This window comes from Melitaea cinxia, chromosome 11 (genome assembly GCF_905220565.1).
Source record: "Melitaea cinxia chromosome 11, ilMelCinx1.1, whole genome shotgun sequence".
Classification (NCBI taxonomy): Eukaryota; Metazoa; Arthropoda; class Insecta; order Lepidoptera; family Nymphalidae; genus Melitaea; species Melitaea cinxia.
This window is the reverse complement of record NC_059404.1, coordinates 7,559,080-7,580,446: the sequence shown is the minus strand read 5'-3', so window position 1 is coordinate 7,580,446 and position 21,367 is coordinate 7,559,080. Positions and strand designations below refer to the sequence as shown.

At 30.7% G+C, this 21,367-nt stretch overlaps 1 protein-coding gene and 1 long non-coding RNA gene across 2 annotated transcripts; one reads left to right on the top strand and one right to left on the bottom strand.

Annotated features, from left to right (window-relative positions):
* Positions 1–1,536: 1,536 nt before the first annotated feature.
* Positions 1,537–18,434, top strand: LOC123658043 (lachesin-like). Its single transcript, XM_045593525.1, has 11 exons — positions 1,537–1,787; positions 3,179–3,267; positions 11,883–11,986; positions 13,396–13,603; positions 13,923–14,078; positions 14,781–14,909; positions 15,877–16,014; positions 16,152–16,301; positions 16,567–16,635; positions 17,206–17,289; positions 18,352–18,434. The coding sequence occupies exons 1-11, from the start codon at positions 1,537–1,539 to the stop codon at positions 18,432–18,434; spliced, it is 1,461 nt and encodes a 486-aa protein (XP_045449481.1).
* A 1,769-nt stretch (positions 18,435–20,203) lies between these two features.
* On the bottom strand, positions 20,204–20,961 carry LOC123658020. The gene is made up of 2 exons (XR_006743811.1): positions 20,803–20,961; positions 20,204–20,323 (listed from the first exon to the last, which is right to left on the bottom strand). It is a non-coding gene; the product is annotated as an uncharacterized LOC123658020 (long non-coding RNA).
* Between the last annotated feature and the right edge of the window lie 406 nt (positions 20,962–21,367).

Sequence of the window (21,367 nt, the reverse complement as noted above, 5' to 3'; positions counted from 1 at the left end):
TTGAAAGGATATAAGAATAAGAAATTAATCATTAAAATTACTGGGACGTTAGCCTAATCAAAAAACAAATCACATTTAGCATTGGCTACGAGATAAGTCGAAACGAAAGCATGTTATTTAACGGTCGGCAAATGCCAACAAGTAATGTAGAATCGAATCGTATCGTGATGTAGGCATAGGTGTTCTGGATATTTATGCATCTGATTGGTGTCGCCTACGAGGTGGCACCACCTCGCCACGCGCCACGCGCCTCTTTCGCGATGTCTCTGATTTATAACTGTAATATAACGCCAAGCTGTCATGCAGAGTATTTTTATAAGCCGAAGAGACAGTATAACTTTAATATTTTCATTTATGATTTTTGCCTGAATAAATGTTATTTCCTTGATTTACAATAATGGTCTATACTTTTATTTTCTGCCTTCAAATTTAGTGTCGGGTTAAAAACATCAAAAATAATGCTAATTTAAATATTTAATCAGTTTTTAACTGACTTCCAAAAATGGAAGAGTCAATTCGATTGTATTTTTTTTTTTCGAACCTCAGAACTTGTGTGAGTGGACAGATTTTAATTTTTTTTTTTTTTTTTTTAATCAAAAAATGGCGCGTGTCGTGTTGTCCCAATTAGATTTTGTTGAGATCTAACAAGTATTTTTCGAGCTATATCTAGCGTAATGCGACTTGACAATTTTATCGTCGATCTACATTGTATTATACCACATAACTTTTTACTTGGTAGGTATGCCGATTTTGATGATTCTTAAATTTAATCGAAAGCTGGTGCTTGTCTTGTAATTCTAATTTAAATTTGAGAGCTGATGACTAGTTTTTGAGTTAATCTTCGATAACGCGTATCTTACTGGACTAATTTTTTATTTACCTACTTTATAATTAGTAATCGATGTAATTTGAAATCTTTTTTTTTCATTTGCGAGCAAACACAAACACAATTATTTAAATGATCCGTGAGCGTAAATAATTTGCTTGTTATAGCTTACATAACTGCCTAAAACAATATCGATACCTTTGGGTAGAAAGGTCGTATAAACCATTTTGGCCAAATTGAGTTATATATATCATTTTTCTCAGAATTTTTTTCTCTATCGATCTGTATATACGAAATGCAGAAATTCGCACAAAAATGGTTAATACGACCCAGAAATTTTCGATCATAGTCTCTAAAAAAAGGTAAATTTTCAATGTAAAAGCCGAATGTTTTTTTTTTGTAGTTTTGTTATGATGTAATGACCATAATTTATATTAACTCAGGGCGTAAAAATAGTCGTTAATTGTAAATGGCTTATACGCCCTAACGTAACGTAACCATCATACATTGAGGCTGCAAGAAAAAATCCTAGGCCTTATAATGTTAATGTAATGGAGTATTCTGATTTTCTCAATTGGAATGAAATAACTGCTGCGACATTTACAACTGAAACTTCTAAAACACTGAAAATACGAAACATCCGAATCATTACGTTGAAGAAAAAGAGTCCAAATGAAATGTAATTAAAAAAAAAAAAAATTAAATACTCAATGAAAGAAGAGACGTCACCTGATAAAGTAATATTATTTAAAAAATCTGGCAATAAAGAAAAATCTAAAGGTAGAGGTAAAGGAAGATCGAAAAGCCGTGCGATACTACCCGAACAAGGTGTAAGCAATGATACACATGAAAAGGTAATGACTATGTCCCCAACTGCACTTTACAAAAACAAATTGCAAATATCAGACGTAAAATATAAGGATTTAAAACGTCTATGTGATAATGGAATTATACCAAAAAGGTACCACCATGATTATTTTAACTTACCCCATGGAAATGTGGCTGACTCTCTTACGCTGACCGACGAAGAAGACGAGGAAGAGCTAATTGAATAATACATTTATTATTATAAAAGAATAATAACTTTTCGTATTTACGTAATTTCACATTTCATTCGTTAGCAAAATAATTATTATTTAGTAAAAAAAAACAAGACTGTTAAATAATTGTATTCTTTGTCACCTAAATTTATTTTTTGAAAATGTGTTTGTCAATTCATAATTTATTTTAAAATATTTTATAATAATAATTAAAATAATTTATAGTAACAATTCATAAGTTATTTTAAACTAATTATGAATACAAATTTATATAATAAATAAGTTACTTTTTAGTACATAAGTTGGTCACGTTTGGTGCTTGATCGTTTTTTAATTATTTTTATTAATTGTAATTTAGTAAATTACTTAGTAAGTAAGCCTTAGAACAAAGGCTTAATACAATAATTTATTGAATTACAGTTAATTATGTACAAAAATTAAAAAAAAAACTATCAAGTCATAATTTTATAAATAATTAAAATGCCTGATTACTTTAATTTAGAAGAAGTTTGAATATTTTTTGTTTTTTTATGGCTAAGTAGATTTTTTTATTTCACTTTTCAGTGTGTTGTTATAATTGTTTTTTTAATTTAAAAATGTTAAACCTGTTAGATATGTTGTACCATTATTGAATTAATAGTAAATGTTGCTTAGAAGGTATTATAATACCTAATAAATGTTGATTTCGTATTTCAGGTAGTTTTATTTTATTTGAATCGACCATTATTGGGTATTAGAATAATAATAATTGAGTTATTACTAATTCTGGGAGTAACATGATTGTTTATTAGTCAGAATTCAATTGATCTATGATTATAAATGGTTTTTAATACAAAAAAAAAACTACATCTATGGGTTTTTACGACAGTAAATGTGACCATAAGCTTAGTAAAAATGGATATACGACCTATATAGTTTTTTTAAGTACATTTTCATGGGGTGTATTAACCAAGAATTGATTTTTTCTTAGACGTAAATCCAAGCTAACTTTGAAACTATAGAAGATAGATAGGTTTTGATGATTTAACCGTTTTCATTCGAGAATTGTAAGAACCTTTCTCATATATCATTTTTTTATAAGTTCAAAAACAAAAAAAGTATGAATTTTTATGTAAAAAAAAAATCGTTTTTCTGCTCTCCTGAAAAGTCGGGTTTTGGTTTATACGACCTTTCTACCCAAAGGTATCGATATGTAGTTGGTATATGTAGTTGGATATGGTTATGTAGTTGGTTCTTTCTGTGTTCTTCTCTTAGTGACGTTTACTACTATGGGGAAAAAATTACTATAAAATAAGAAAAACATGTAAAATAGCGCCATATATTTTAAAGAAGACTATCCACTCAACGTTCTGGAGAAAAGGAAACAATTACAAACTGAAATATTAAAATATAAAGCAGAAGGTAAAAAGGCTATATTTAAATATGATAAACTCATAGTATTACACCAATACAAACCAAATGATTATCAACAACCATCGAAAAAGAGGAACCTACAAACTATATCTCCAAACCATAATGGCAAAAATAATATGAAGCAAGTTTCGAAAAAGAACAAAACGCAAATTACAGCATTTATGCAAGCAAAAAACAAGATTCGAAACAAAATCCAAAACTCTGTGAACATTAATAATCAAAACTTCTACATCAATAATTTAAAAACCAACGGGACCTCCTCTACTATTTCAACACCCAACACGGCTAGTCACCGCGGGAGAGAAAAGCGACATTGGTTTTTCTCTTGACAACAACCCTCCTAAAAAATACGACATAAATACACAAAAGAAGAAAACAAGAAATAAAAGAAAAATGGAGGAGGTCTTTACCTTGGAGGGGGCTCTCATTTATTTTAATCTAATAATTTTAATTTATTGATCATTTTTTTTAAATATTTTCTATTCATTGTATTTCGCAATTATCAATTAATTTAAGTACTTATTACATCGTAATTCCAATTTTTTATAAGAATGCAAGTTTGAATGTAACTTTTTAAAATTAATTTTAAAAATTTTAAACATTTTATTGCAAATGTAACTTTAATTTAATTTAATTTATAGAGATTATTTTAAGTGCTTTATACTTTGTCAACGATAATTTATGCTAAATGAAATGAGAAATATAAGACTTATTTATTTACTTATTAGTTGGTTCTTTCATTCCAAGTACTCTAAACTTTTTGTTAATTCTGTATAAACTTTGAAGTTATCGTTAACTCCAAGAAGAAAATAAGTTAATTTTAAATTACTTTTTTATTTTAAATGAGACATATAAATATCACTTTTCTTTAAATATTATTTACTGAATGTTATTATGATTTCAATTATTTTCAACATCTAAATAGGTACACAACTTTTATTGTTATTTATTAATTAATTTAGGTACGCACTTGAAGTTTTTTTGTATTAAAACAAAAAAATCGCAACATCAATTTTGATTGTTTAAGTTTAACTAATTTTTTATTTCTTTTAACTTTTTTAAAATTTCTTTTTGTAATGAAATTGCTGTACCATGTAGGCGCCTAAACACAGACGGTTGCTGTTTCGACTCCTGTTGAGAGTGGATATTTGAACTTGTATATCTATATTCGGGTCTAGATGTCTGTCCTTTTGAGTCTTTCCACCATGCCTCGGAGAGCAAGTTAAACTGATCACACACAGTATTCCTACTGTATATACTCGCCTACCCGCAGTGGAGTAGCGTGATGGATTAAGCTTCGACCCTTCTCCTTCGTCGAGAAAAGCCAATGCCCAGCATAAAGATATTACAGTCTGAATCTGGTTCTAAAAAACATATTTATTATCTCATATAAATTAATATATATGTAATATATCGATACTGTTTAAATTTCTCAAGCAATTCGTTACACAAATATCGCTTTTTTAACAGAATATGTAATATTATGTATAGCATAAATGTAAAACATAACAGCATAATTAGATGTTATATTAGTAGATAGTAAAGGTCTTTAAACCAATTTTCTCAATAACTTAAACGCAATTAATTCGTATTGCGCTGTATCGAAACACATTATATTAAATTCAACAAAGTAAATTAAGCACACAGTCTCAGTGGTTCTGTGTAATAGATAATATTATGTACATTGTTTGAAACACTATACAAATGTAAACACTAATTATCTACGTGTTAATGTTTACGAATTCCACCAAAGCATGATCATGTTTGTACTTCTGTAACTATGAATGAAGCTTGTACTGTGTACTATCAGACTACATGCGCGGTGACACCAGCGTTGCCATATATGGCAACACCCATTGAGTCGTATCGCGATGTATTACAACCTTATCCTTCCTATCTCTCCTTGTTACAGAGATATTTTTTAATGAGTTTTTTTTTAATATTTTGTAGTTTTCGAGATTATAAAACAATCAATAATTAAAGACAATATTCAAAGCTATAAAATTTTTAATAAAACAATACAGGTTTCTTAATCATACTAATGAGTTAATAAGAAAAGATTTGTTTTTTCCCTGCGGAATGTAAAAACAAATAATGAAAGGAATAATATTATGAATATATATTAAAAGATATGTCAATATAGTGTAAGTGTGAAGGTTACAAAATATGACACAGTATTTTCAGTAAGATGTATTATCAGCACTAGGCTGAAACAAAAATAAACTGACATATCTGAAATAATACGAGGGAAGTGATCGCTTGACGCTGAGCTCGTGTTGTTCAGTTATATTTGTAAATGTATTGAAGTAGGATACAAATAAATACTATATAAACACTTGTTATACTCGTAAAAGTTTATGAACATGCGATTAATATGCTACACATTTATGTATACAATATTTTATTTAACGCATAGTAAGTAAACGAACTTTTGTAATATTTTGACTTTTTGGTACTGTTAATAACTACTATATAACCTTAAATTATAATAAAGAATACTAAATAGCTTTAAATAAAATTTAACACAAGCAAGTGCCTTTTACGATAAGCCCGAAATGGTTTGCGTCCTTAATAGAACAACAGTAATCACACGGGTGTATTTTTACTCTATAATCACTGAGCTGAACTAAAACAGCCTAAAATGTGCATTTGCTAGGCAAATGCCTTTTCCATTCAAATGGGAAAGCTTAATCCGCTACGTTGCCTCACTGTGGATTAGCTAATAAATTCCCTACCAATCGTAGTAGTTTCCTAATAATCCAGTGAGGATGGTCAAAACCGTTTGTCAAATAACTGGTACAAAGGCTTTAATATTTGTCTGAGTTACGGCGAAAAATAAGCCAGAACTACACATTTATATGAATTTATATATCGGGTCTAACTGCGTCAAATCGTAACCGTCGGAGATAATGAAACTTTTGTGCTGCTAGACCAGGACAGTGGTAAAAAATCAGTAGATTTATTATCGTCTCTGATTTGCTTTATTTTTTTTTAATTTGGCTAAAATTTTTCAAAAATGATGAAACATATAGTAGATACATCGAATTTAGTAAACAAAGGAAATATAACAATAATGCAATATAAAATTACTCCTCGTATACATTAAAATAGTTTTTTTCCAAAACTAATTGAGTTAATAACAGTCATCAACCGATAGGTGAGGCCGCGTTAGGTTACAGCCATGGATTGTACCTGTTGCGCTGGCGGTTGCGGGTTCGATTCCCGCAAATGACAAACATTTGTATTGGCCATACTTGCCGTGGTCTGGGTGTGTGTGCAATCCTTGTGGGCCTCCCCACCGTGCCTTGGAGAGCACGTTAAGCCGTCGGTCCCGGTTGTTATCATGTACCTACTGATAGCGATCGTTACACATAGTAGGGAATATATCCGCCAACCCGCATTGAAGCAGCGTGGTGGATTAAGCTCTGATCCTTCTCCTACATGTGGAAAGAGGCCTATGCCCAGTAGTGGGATATTACAGGCTGAAGCGTAACCGATAGGTCCCTAATGATTTAGTGGACGAATAATCATACTTGTCATATTTTCTTACCCTTGCTATATTTTAATTATAACGGTATAGAATTACTACACAAGAATCATAAAAATCGGAAATTATTACTTTTACACCCTGTAAAATTACATTATATATGTAAAATTATTACTTTTGTAACCTGTAAACATCGTTTTTATTAAATGTCGTTTTTACATACATTGTATACAAGTTAGTTTAACGATGACTTTGATGACGACGTACACTAGTAGGTATATTAAAAAAAAGTTGTACTAATCATTAATTTACTGGTTAAACTATATGGTTTTTAAAAAGAAAGTCAATTTGGACACTGAATTAATTAATTATTTTATTTATTTATTTATTTACAGAAAAAAAATAGATACAATTTATGTAATAATCAGTGCAGCAAAAACAATCAATAGTTTTACAGTGCACTGTTTAAATACAAATAATAATACGGTAATACAAATAAAAAAAAGGAATATAAAGACATGTACTGTAAACCTTAACTTTAATGTTTATTTATTATTAGTGTTACTGTCGGCTACAGATATGAGAACCTACTTTTACAATTTTGGATATTATAGTTGTGTTTGTTCTTAAATAAAAAAAAACTTACATCGATAAGTATGTAGGAGCTAAATACAAATAGTTATTAAATATACCTCAAAAACTATAAATAAATAAAAAATTCGTCTAAATCAATACACCCAGTAGAAAGTTTCGAGATAGCACACAAAAAAATAATAAAATACAAAAACTTATAAATTTTATTAATGTAGAAATAAATATTAAACAGTTGAATAACTTTGAATTCCTAAAAAACAATTACAAATATATACATCATCTATTCTTAAAACTAAATTGGAACAACAAATCTAATTGAACTTAAATTATTTCTCGTTTTATTAAAAGGATTTATGGACGACTCCAAAATAAAACACAAAAGCACGCGAAATATTTCAGCAAATGAAAGGTACAGAAATAGAACGCGTAATATAAAACGCTATATAATAGATTTCGCATATAAAAAGTTTACCAAAAAAATAGACACCGGTTGCTTTAAATTTTTTCCAAGTTATTAGATCTTTTTTATCTTTAACTAACAATTCAATACACATATTTTTTGAATATATAAAATAATTATTATTGAAATAAATGGCTAAGATAAACAATCATCTTTTGATGGATTAAGGTATGTAACCTAAACCTACATGCGAATGTATTATTACTTTAATAGAAATGTAAGAAGCGCTCGATTAATTAACTGTTCATGGAATCTGATATTTTCAAATTAGCTGTCTACATGATATTACAAATTAGAGCCATTTAAGCTTAAGGCGCAATTATACCCTAACCCGTAATTGTGTTTCGTGTTCATACATACATCAATTTTCTCAATTTCATCGAATAGGACGTCGCATTTCAACGTCCTGACGCCGTTCCTAGCTATTTACAAGACCGATACCGATTCCCGTGTAATTGCCCGATAGGTGTTTCCGATAGTATGTACCTATAGACATTCGAGTGAATCTTGTTGCATTTTGCATAAAATCGATACTCATGAATGTACCCACGCTGAAGCCGCGGTGGTGCTGCATGAGACTCGCCAGCTCGCATTTACTGGAAACGATTTTATTTTTAGAACACTGTACTCAAATAGAAAACAGATAATTCAATTTTCGAACGCATAACTGGTGCATAGTAATAAGCTTAAGCGATTAGGTATCGAATAATTCTTATTGTTTTTTTCGTCCGCTTTTTGATACGCAAACTTTTTTATATTCTACAATTATGTATACAATGTAACAATATTGAATGAAGTTTTTTTTTTCTGTAGTCGTAAAATCTCTCATAAAAGTTTAATTATTATGAAATGACACTAAGCGCGGTATAATATTTGAAACATGTCAGAGTGAATTTAAGGTAAACATATTTAATATGAAATAGCAATAAAGCGGACAGAGTTTAATAGGGTAATGGAGCTTTGACGCGTTTTTCAATTAAGACGAGGGGTAGTTAATTTGGGGTAAAAGAGGTAAGTAAAGCGAATGTGAATTTTCAGAGCAACGGAACGTGGGACAGAGAATCTAATTTACTGGGTTGGACAACGTGGACTTTTATCACAGCGTACTGTACTGTCCCAATTAGGTAAATACGGATACCGAGAAAGGCCGGTCCGTCACTTGCATTCACAAACACTTAACATTTTGATCAATTCAACCACATATTTCCTCTGTTCCAAATACCAAATGCCAGTATGAACTCTCCTTTTCAATATTTATAATAGTATTTTAAAAATATAAATAAACTTGGACTTGGACGAAAAAGTGTGTTTTAATTTACATCATCTTTAACGTCTTTAGGTATTGGTAAAGTGGGTATAAGACCCCTATAAAATTAAACAAAATTTAATAAAACAATTAACTGAGTTTATGATTTGTAGAAATATTTATAAATGCAATGTTTTTTATGTTTCATTTTATGGACTGGTATTACATATTATTAAAATTGTATCTTTCTATTTAAATAAAATATCTACCCAATTACTGTATATAACATTATATGGTAGGATTTTGAATCACGGTGATTTCCTTTTAATTGCATTTTACATAGGAAAGTAGGTGGTAATTGTATTCTCGTCAAACAACCTGCCGTAGCAAATACACAGAGGAACGTAAATTGGCTTCGAATTTGAGTTTCAACCTTAATTGTTTTTGTACCGAAATCATTACATGCATATTAAAAACTATCGACGTAATTTATAAATATAATTAAGATTATTTGTAAAGGATTTTTATAAATTAATAATATTTTCAAAAAATGCATTATAATAACTATTTCTCTGTGTACCTACAACAGTGATGTTGGTTAAAGTATTATAAATAAGTTAAGTCATTGTATAAAAAATATTAAGAACAAAAATCTTAGTCACTGTTTTTCGATAAGTTATATTGGTTGTCTAACAAAATATAAACATTAAAAATGTTATCACGTAATATTTGTAGACTTTTCGAGATGAACAAATCTCTCGTGAAAGTTTTAGTAAATCTGTTATAGTTTCGCGAGCGTTGGCGGTCGAACTGCAGATTGTTTGACATAATTTGTTGTATGTAATAAAATATACAGTATAAAAATATAACAAAATTTTATTATGATGTAGGGGATGTACTTTATTTACAATTAGGGATACTTCACGCTTGTGTTAATCACAACAGCATATTTTAAAGCCATCAATTATAAGAAAAATGTTTTAAGAAATATTAAAATACACCTGCCTACAATAAAAAAAAAATTACAAAGAAAAATACATTAGTACAAATATTACAACAACAAATTCAAACATTACGTTTTAACACAATTGTAGAAATAATAGCAATTGTTAGATGTCGTATAAAATAAAATTCATTACATTATCAGTTTGAAAATTGAATATTTTTTTATTCAATTACATTCAGAGAATTTATCACTTATTTAAGTGAAACTCGTGCCGCGAACCATCTATCATGCGCTGGATATTAGAAACAACATTTTCCGATTGTTTATATGTGCTCCGAGGTATTCATCCTCTTTCTCTCTCCCTCTCTTTTCATTAGAGAGGGAATGTCGTTCAAGGAAGTCTGTACCCATGAACAGCCAAGATTGATGGGCCCTGGATGGATTTGTTCTATTCGCGTTCACTCATCAATCATTCGCGGATATTTTTCCGTGTCTCAGGTTGTTTAGACTAAATAGATTGTCTCAGCCTTTGAACATCGTTCATATCGACATGTGTATCACATTAGCTTTGACGTTAACTCAATTATAAATAAATACGATATAGATCATTGAACTGTTACCTCTAAAACATATTTTTTCTTTTTGAATGTGATTGATTATTATATTTTAATAAGTTTTAATAAAAATTTAAAATAAAATAAAATTGAAGATTTAAATTCTGTGTGTTATGATATTTTTTAAGAACCCTCTTATACGTGTTTAATTTATTTAAATAAGTAACGTATAATTATTGTGAGTTCTTTTAAAATAAGATATAGGTAAACATTCATTTTTATTTATATAGATTACCAACGGAGCAGAATGCAGAGTCAAACAAACTGCCTCAGAGGGGCTAGTCAAATATGTGTATTATTTATTATTATTTAATGATAAAAATATATGTATCTATATCAATCGGTTGATACCTAAAACACGGTCATTATGCTACCTTCATTATGATAATACGACGTTGTGTACATGTTATAACTAAAAAAAAAATGCAATGCTAAAAAAATAATATAATATTAGCTTCTAAAATCAAATATTAATTCCGCAAGGGTATGAAAAAAATTGTCCACACATGTTGTTCAAACGAAAAAAAATGTGTGAACAGATACAAAATGTTTTTTTTTTTCATATTAACAAGGTACATGTGCCTTCAAAGAAAAGATCTGAATAAATAACTAAGTATTTGTGCAGGGCATTGTAGTTGACAATAGGCAACGTAAACTTTAAAAACGCTGAACTCGATGTAAGGGGTACACGGTATACAGAACTTGGCAGTGCTCTAGAAACCAGATAGAAACCTAGTTCGCTATTTTCAGTTGAATTATTAAATTACCTACGTAAAACAGCGCATGTACTAAGTAGCACTGTAGTAGCACAACGATTATATTTAGTGCACTCTTATATAGTCATATAATAATAATTATGATATATTTAACAGATTCTTCGTTCGCAATGAAATTTAGATGTTTACACAAAGCTTCATAAAACCTTACTTTTCCCATTTGCAAAAAATCCTTTCTTTATAATCCTTTAAGCGATAAAATGTCATGCGAATCATATTGCCTTTGTGTTAATATAAAGTACTTATTGATTAAAAAAAAGAGAATTCAAAAATAAAAATGAAAAGCGAGGTGATAAAAGAGTTTATAGAAACTGCGTTATAAATTTTAAATACGTAAGCCGATCAATATTAAAAACGCGCCATTGGAAATAGAATGGTATTTATTTTTAAAAATAAATCTACGTATGTCTAAAAATAATAATTCACTCTGACAAACGCAAACACTAGACAACTGAATATTTTATTGGTGACTTGTTGCAGAATCTTTGTTTCCTCGTTTCGTCGAGCCGGTACCTAACGTCACGGTGACAGTCGGAAGGGACGCCCTTCTCGCGTGCGTCGTCGAGGATCTAAGAGGATATAAGGTATTACAACTAATTTCATTATTTAGTACTTTGATTTACAATTATATTTAATATAAAACTTATAAATTTTTTGTGCCTCAATTAATAAAACAATTTTATTTGAAAACTGCATATTTCTGTACTCGCAGATATTCTTAGTTACAGGAATTCCACACAACTTCATTCGTGCGGCGCAGGATGTAAAGTTTTAACAAGCCAACTTAATATCACTTTGCTCAGAATGCACGATTCGCCAGTTATTAATCATGCAGGATGGCTAGTTAGTGAAATTGGAGTGGCATGTAGTGTGCTCAGATTTAAGGGGTATGAGGCGAAACACCAGCACTGAGTTTTAGAAGACAATTCATTTATTTTATTTTTTTCTTTCGTGAGTAAACAAGTCCGTGCTCTCGTACTGCTCTGTAGCATTGTAGTTTGGAGCAAAGAGATTATTGAATTACCTCATTGTGTGTTCTGAATTACGAATAATAGTGCAGAATATAAAAATGAATTTTACGATTTTTTGTCGAAATTTGGTTTAGAATTAATTTGTTTTCTAAAAAAGTATACGTAATAATGTTAAAGTTAAAGTATTTATTAGTATATTCAATCTTTATACGTAGAATAAATTATAATTTAACACACTACATAGCAAAGACCGCTTTTATTATCAAAATATTAAGCAAAAAATACTTAATGCATCTCTGCTTCTTTGACCTAACTCCATTTTATTTTGTTCTAGAAAGAACCTTTATCCACTTATGACGAACTGTTTCACAGCTCAATTGGTTTGGTGAAAAATAAAATTTACGACTTTTGGTGTTACGAAATAAACGTCTCACGCCTTTGGCGTAATTAAACGCAATCATCTTTGGCTTGCTAGTCGCCTAAAGCTAAAATAGTACAATCTGATGCGCCAAGAATAAACTGGTTTGTTCTGGTATAAACTTAGCCTGAAAATGAATATGATTGATGATGTTTAAATAGCCTACGTGCGTTTGGAACTTCTCCCATTCCATGAAGATTTATATATTTTTATTGAATGTTGAAAACAATAATAAAATTAAGCATAAATTTAGAACATTTCAAAGGTTTACTCTGGTGGTAGTCTAAATTTGAAAATACTAACATCGGTCTCAATAATTAGTTTTCTATTCATTAAGCAAACTTGGTTTTAAGCAATAATTTAAAAATTCAATATTTTTCGTTTGAATATAGGTATAATGTTATTAATAGGAGAATCACAAGTATGAAAACATAACTTGCCACTTGATACAAATATTTGCCAGTAACTTGCTAGGTTTTTGATTTCTATAACTATTATCAGTAAGCTAAGCTTAAGGTCTATAAAACTATAAACTTTTAGTTTTTTTTTTTATCTTACGATTTTTTTTTTATTTGAATTTCATCGTTTATCGTCTTTTGCGTAGGTAGCATGGGTACGAGTGGATACTCAAACAATCCTGAGCATCCACCACAACATAATAACTCAGAACCCACGCATCAGCCTATCTTACAATGACCACCGCTCGTGGTACCTGCACATAAAGAACGTGCAGGAGGTGGACCGCGGCTGGTACATGTGTCAGGTCAACACTGACCCGATGCGCTCGAGAAAAGGATATCTGCAAGTAGTAGGTATGTATATACTACAGAATTGTTAAACAAAGCTCGAAAACAAATAATACACATGCCAATTTAATAAAATCGTAAAATTAATAATTAAACAGTCAGATATTTTTGTATGCCAGTCTTGAGCTATGCACTGTAATATCATCTCTGGAAAATTAATTTCAGGCCTTAAGTTCTATTTAATTTATTTAGGTTAGCCGTAACGAAGTGTTTTTTTAGAAAACTTTTTATGTATGTTTATAGTTTGTCCACACTTCTACTACGCGTACAACGCAATAAAAATATAATTTTCGAAACGTATTATCCAAACTATAACCCTTTTTAGTACCCCCTATGATCATCGACAATATGACTTCAACGGATATGGTCGTTCGTGAAGGAACAAATGTCACCATGGTGTGTCGAGCCATGGGTTATCCTGAACCTTATGTCATGTGGAGACGAGAAGATGGCCAGGAGTTTAATTGCAATGGTGAATCAGGTAATATTAATACAAAATTGCTGCCGTATTCCTTAATTATAATAAAAATACAAGTGTAGCCATCGCAAGAACGCGTTTTTACTAAAGAAAATAATATTAAGCATCCTTAAATCATTATGTTGACAAATTCACAAAACAAAACAGAAGAAAAAGGAAAAGACCGATAAAATACAAGCTCGAAAATCACGTAAAGAAGCGGACCACTTGAGCAGAGGGAGTCTAACCATGAATTTTCGATGAAATAAACGAAATACCTTAAAAGGACCTCTCGAATAATTCGAATTCCTGTAAGAAACGAGTCTCGAATTTCCTTGCGACTTTAGGTGAATGTCTGAATTCAATGGTTCGGGATATCGAGCGACCTTCCGGCAAAATGACAACTTGAACCAATTGTTTCGTACAATACAACCAAATTGTACAATCTTCACATAGCCGAAATATTTACAAGATTCAAGCAGTAGAGTGGAACTTCGCTTGTCTAATATTATGTTGAACAATCTCGTTACTTTTGAATCAAATTTGAATACATATTATGTCATTCCATTGTATAATTAATTTAAATATAGCTTCCCTAAAAAGAATAATTTTTATAATGTTTAATGAAGCTAAGATAAATAAAAATTATAAATTAACAATGCAGATACACTTTATGTTAGCGTATATTATGCAAGAAACAGAAGTAATTAAATAATATTTTTTCAGTGAATGTTGTTGACGGAGAAAATCTCACTATATTTAAAGTGTCGCGTCTACACATGGGTGCATATTTGTGCATTGCCTCGAACGGTGTGCCGCCTTCGATCAGCAAACGAGTTGTATTAATGGTACAGTGTAAGTATATTTTTAATTTTAATCTTTTACATGTCTTAGTGCAACTGTGTGTGACACTCAAAGAATATCTAAACATTTTTAACATCATATCAAAAATCAACCGTTCCAGCGGGAATCGAACCTGCATCTCCGACTGACCGATTAATTGGCTAGAGAACCGACACGGTCAAATAATATCTTAGTAATGGAATATCTTAGTAATGTAGATTACAATCAATACGAATTAAAACGTGAAATAAATACGTATGACAAAATTGTGATAGATATTGTACAAATTGTACCAATATCACTTTTCCATAAAGTATACCGCCGGCACATATCTCTCGCCCTGTTAACTCGGCCTCAAATTCTTACACCGACAGTACATAACATTTTCACATCGTTTTCTTTTGGCGGTTGTCAGCGTTCAGAAATATTATTTTTCCCAGCGTGGATGTCGTTAACGAGTATTTATGAGGAAAGGGCATCTACCTGACAAAGCCTTACGCTAGAACGAGGTAATTACGGCCAATTAAAATATTATGCTGACGTGAATATGGCACGGACGCTGTAATAGGTACCTTCTATTCGCGCCCGTGCTGTCATCTCAGCCGCATCTAGGCCCGAAACCCACGAGCCGATTTTCTTACTCCCAATTCACATTCCGTATCTCAGCACATTCACAGCTTTACATTTCTTACAAGATATAAGTAAAATGTTCACGTAACTTTCAGTCGATTAACCACTGAAACTTCCTTATGAATTCATCGTCTTATTCCATTATAACAACGAAGCTTAAGTCGTCACGGTAATGTGGCTATTTGATGTAGTAAATTGGCGATGATCAAAGAAAATTTGATATTTTATATGAAGGACATCATTGCTTATTAGACAGGATATATTATATTTAAATTGAGACATATTTTTACAGTGTGCAAATAGAGTCTATCGACATTTCTTTTTTAAAATATATTTGATTTATGTGCAGTCCCGCCGATGTTATCGATCCCGAATCAGTTGGAGGCTGCATATGTAGGGCAGGACGTAACGCTGGAGTGCCACACAGAAGCTTATCCATCCTCCATTAACTACTGGACCACTGACCGGGGAGATATGATCATTTCCGGTTTGTATCTAATTCTTGAAAATATTTGACCTCTGACTAAGTTAAAAATGAAACATCTATTTTAGTAACTTTGTTTCCAATTTAATGAAGTTTTCATATATATCTGAATATACTTTAAATTAAAATTTTACTTGCAGGACATAAATATACAACAATATTAAAAGATGATAGTTACAGTCGAAAAATGAAACTTACTATACGTAAAGTATCGTCTACAGATTTTTCGTCTTACCGATGCGTAGCTAAGAACTCCCTCGGCGAGACGGACGGCCTTATTCGACTTGATGGTAAGCAAAAATTTCAGCAAGTAAACATTTATGACAACTACGATATGATGAGACAAGTATGACTAAAATGAAATAAAATTTTAAAGTCGATTTTTAAGTGTCGTTTGTGAAAAAATAATATTTTTATATTGCTACAATTACCATTAAATTGTCAACCGTTGAAAAATGGGCGTTGTTAAATTTATTTTTAATAACTTTTTTTGTATGTGAAAGATTGTTCAGAAAAGTGAATTTATTATTCTTCATATGTTTTCATTTTGTGCAGAAATTCCAGCCCCATCAACAACGAGCACTACGATTAATTACGTTCCAACATTTCCTCAAAGAAAAAAAGGTAAATACAAAGGACAAAAATTACTACCCAACGTAATATAAGTTAATTCTATTCATAAAACCTAAAATAAGACACGAAGATGTTCAAATTATCAATATTTAAGCAGGTAGGGACTTCAATGAAACCCTTTCGAGTTCGACGATTTTGGGATTAATTTTTCATGTTCATCCTCTCTTTTGCTTATTGGAAAATTTGGAAATTCAATATAGCCACGTAAACCACGATTAGAGGACCAATACCAGTCAAAAGTTCTGTTGCCCCACGTGCCTTTTATACATTCATCGTCGGCCTGTAGCAGCCGAACGAGAAAGGTCGATGGTTGATTCTGTATTTATTGGTTTCGCCGCCGTAGCCCAATGCTTCCGTACAATTGGGTCGTTAGTAATATTATTGTGGGAAAAGCGATTTTGTTTGCTCTTTGACTTTCAATGTACATTTTTATTGTTACAGATTTGGGCTTTTCTCTATATTCTTTGTTAAACTATACGTTGTGTTTAGAAATGAAAGGCGCTTTTGTTTTAAATTCTCAAAGCAAAAGTCTAACCTGATATTTTGTATCCTGTGTCTTAGGTAAACACAAGAATCGCTGGCGGGATAGTTCAGCAGAAAATAGAGTAATTGGAGACTACGAAGTTGAGGAATGGAAAGATATCGGTATGTGTACTATATAAAATTAAATTTATATATCTATTAATTATAAAATGCTTTTAGTCCTGTTTTTTCAACAAATAATTTTGTAGACTAGGTTTAGAAATTTAGACTTACCAAAACATATGAATTAAAGAAATAAATATCGTAAGAGATCAAAGCCACGGCCATTACAAACTTATTACCGAAAATACTAGATTAGTCATTTGTCAAGTTGATATTGATATATAATAGCTTCTAGATTATATTAGTAGAAGATCCGAACTAGAGACGAACTTCGCTCATCTGCTTAATGCATGAAAATATTTTATATTTATTTTAGTATATTAGTAAAAGGGTTGACTAAAAATTGCTGGCCAGGCTATATTTAATTAAAAATTGAAAAATTGTGTGTGTGTGAAAACTTATGTACGCACGTAAGAAGTTTATTTCAATGGCTAACTAACTTACGAACGACGATTACGAATTTAAAGAATAAATTTAATTCTCACCGACAGTATGAAGCCTCTAAAAAATTCAAACGTTGGGTTGTCCATTATTTTGATCTAGTCACTTTCACTATGTTTAATAAATAAATCTCACATCAAAATGAACGCTTTCATCGCAAATAGCATGAGATAGGATTGCCTGAAAAAGTCTGGTTTGAATATCAATTGCCGAATATAGTAGCCTGGCCAGGAATTTTTCAGCCAACCTTTTTGCGATTTATCTTTAACAAACTAAAGAAGATAATTATTTAATTTTTATCCATTAAGCAGATGGGTGAAGATCACGAACATTTTTATTGCTCATACAGATGTTTGCAGTCGTCTGGGTGTTTGTGGAATCCTTGTGGGTCCCCCACCGTGCCTCGGAGAGCATGTTAAGCCGTCGGTCCCGGTTGTGATCATGTACACCTAATAGCGATCGTTACTCATAGTAGGGAATATATCCGCCAATCCGCATCGGAGCAGTGTGGTGGATTAAGCTCAGATTCTATTTGCAGAAAGTGGCCTATCTCCAGCAGAGGAATATTACAAACTGAAGCGATAATATACCAACCAATTTAAGAGATATTTTTTTCCACAGATTATGAATCGACTCAGTCTTCTAGCTCGTCTAGCCTACATGGCTTCATTTACAGCACTTTTGCCGTAGCACTCCTTAGCTGACACGTCGTTGAAATCTTCAAAGAACTGTTGTAGTGCCAATTAATTGTGAAAGTGTATCCAGTTAACTAATGTATAATAAATAACGAGACAGTATTTTTCATAGTTGTTATTCTGTAAATAATTATTATAAATTAACGTTTGACTGTTTCTGTTTATTGCGTTATAAATTCTCAACATCGAATTGTTTTACAGTTTGAGTCTGCTTTGTTGAGCAAAGAACTTACGTATGTTTATAACAGCGAGTGAGGCTTGTAAATTCAGGATAATATAAGTGGAATGGGTTTCCTAGACAAGAGCTATTATAACTTAAAATTATTTTCGACAAAGTAAAATTGGGGTATAATTTTGGGGTATGATATCACTTTAAGCTATATAGGCTGTTTTTAATTTTTCTACAACTCCGTTATTTTTTTATTGTCATTAAAATGCCTATTATAGATTTTATTAAAAGTAGGCGTTAATTGATTTGTATCTTTATAAAGACTGATAGATTTTACGGTAATTGTGCCATATCTGATTCTATATCAATATTCCAATGAATTTAAATGTCTGTTGTAAATAATAAAAATAATATTGTTTGTTATATCGATAATATCAGAAAATCAATATCAACGATATTATTACCGTAAATGACTTATTTTTTATATTTACTTAATTGTAAGAAAACACTTAAAGATTCTTATTCTTATTATACTACTTTCATTCGTAAGAAAGCTGACTCGTTCATAGTAAGTTTTTTTTAGTGGGTCATCTGAAACAAAAACATATTTTTAATAAGCTATTAAAACTTTATTTCACAATAATAGTCATTTACAACTGACCATAGAAAACTAATAACTAGGCTATATAAAATTAATTAATTAGAGTAAAAATATAATTAACTTTGCAAGACATCGTATTATGATTTGTTTTCAAATAATTGTATTTAAGCAGCACAAGATGTTACCCTTCGATTAATGTTCATTATTTATATATTAATTGAATCAAATGTGTTTATCAGACATGTTCAAACAAAAAGTGAATAGCGATGAAGTATGAAAAAGAATCAAAATATTTAATTTTTTGATATGTGATAAATCGTAACTATCAACTCTCAACCAAACATCTTTTATTATCATACTGGTCTAAAAGATATATTTTTTTTATATGGTACTGTTATAAGCTTCTATATTGAGAGTGAAACCTGAAAAAATCTTTTATTTTAGAAGTCCTTACGTTTACGATTTACGATTACAAATGATATCTAAATTCACTTAAGTAAGATTTTCTATTATAACATACACATTTCTCTTTTATTTAACGTTAAATTATGAAAAATCCCCAGAGTCGCGTGTCAGTCTTCATATAATGCTATAAAAATCCGTTTTACGAATACTCTGGCTATAAAATGTGTAAATAATAATTCATTCTGTTCGCAATAAAGACAATATGGCGTGCTTTGTAATATAAATTCCTAGCCTGAGTAATTGTATTAGTTAGTTGTGTACAGTCATTGTTGTAATAAAACGTTTAGATATCTGAACTAGATGTTAGTGGATCGATAGTATAATCTAATCAGATGGCTCTTACCGTCATAAATAGTTTGAAATATAAATACCATTTGATAAGAGGAAGAAATAAAATTTCATGTTATTATGTAATTGAATTAGAAGAGAAATACATGTCGAATCAAATGTTACGCTTTTGGTAAAGTATGTTAACAATAGCTTACAAAAATCTTTCAAACATATTTCTTATCATGCATCACGCTCACAAATAAAACGAAACAATAATGATACATTATTTATTTATTTATACAAATTTTCAATAAATGTTAAATGTAGAACCTTTATAGATGTTTATATGTAGACAATCTTCAACAATCATCTTCACATTACGTTAACCATATCCTGATAACAAATTGACTTGTTAAATAAACGATAGTGATCGTTAGATATTTCTTTAATGTTATTAAATAAACTTTTTTTTAACTATATTTGTATTATTTATACCTAAAATACAACTCCAATAAATAAAATCTTCAGTTGCATTAAATAAAATACATTTTTCGGTCGGTCATTCAATTTATTTTATCAAAGTTGGGTTTCTTTTGAGTCCAGTGAAAAGTTGAAAAAAAAGTAACGTTAAAAATATTTTCCGTAAGCGGACTTATTTACATAAGAGCAATGACGAATACCCTCGAGGCATCTTATTACAGTACGCAAACACTATTCCCGCGACCTACTTACGATAATAGAAACTAACACTTTAAAACTTTCATTTCTTATCTCTCGCATCTCGATGATACTGAATGCTATGCAGCTAGCTTCCAGAAAATATGAAATGTCGAGCTGCGAACAACTATTATTTCCAAAATAATTGTACTTACTTTAATCCTCGGGAACTTGTTTTGCATAAAATACTACGCTGACTACGCGAAAGTACTGAATACACTTAGATCAGTCTATGAAGTGACTGACGATCCCGAATATAGCTATGTTAGTTTTAAATTTAGCAGAAACATCGTCGAGTTTTATTCATAACTGAAAGCGATGACAGCAGCTGCCCGGGGGACGAAGCCTGCGCCTCTATTTTTGCAACGAAGATTTTTTTATACTTTTTACTGACGTTTTGCTACGTTCATGCCATCTTTGTTTTTCACTCGTATCAGTTTTAAGCTTTTTTGAGGTGAACTCGCATGAAATTTTTTCGTCAAGGACTCCTTTGCTGTAACTAATTATAATTCAAAGTAAAAACTGGAAACTAAAATTTTAGTAAAAAATTGTGTTATTTTGACGAACAAATTTAATTTGAGGTATTATATTCATGTCATCTTTTTGTAACTCGTAACTAGGTCGGCAAACAAGTGTTATGCTCACCTGTTGGTAAGCGATAATAGTCGCTCATAGATGCCTGGAACGCCAGAAGTATCACAAGCGCGCCGCCGACTCTAC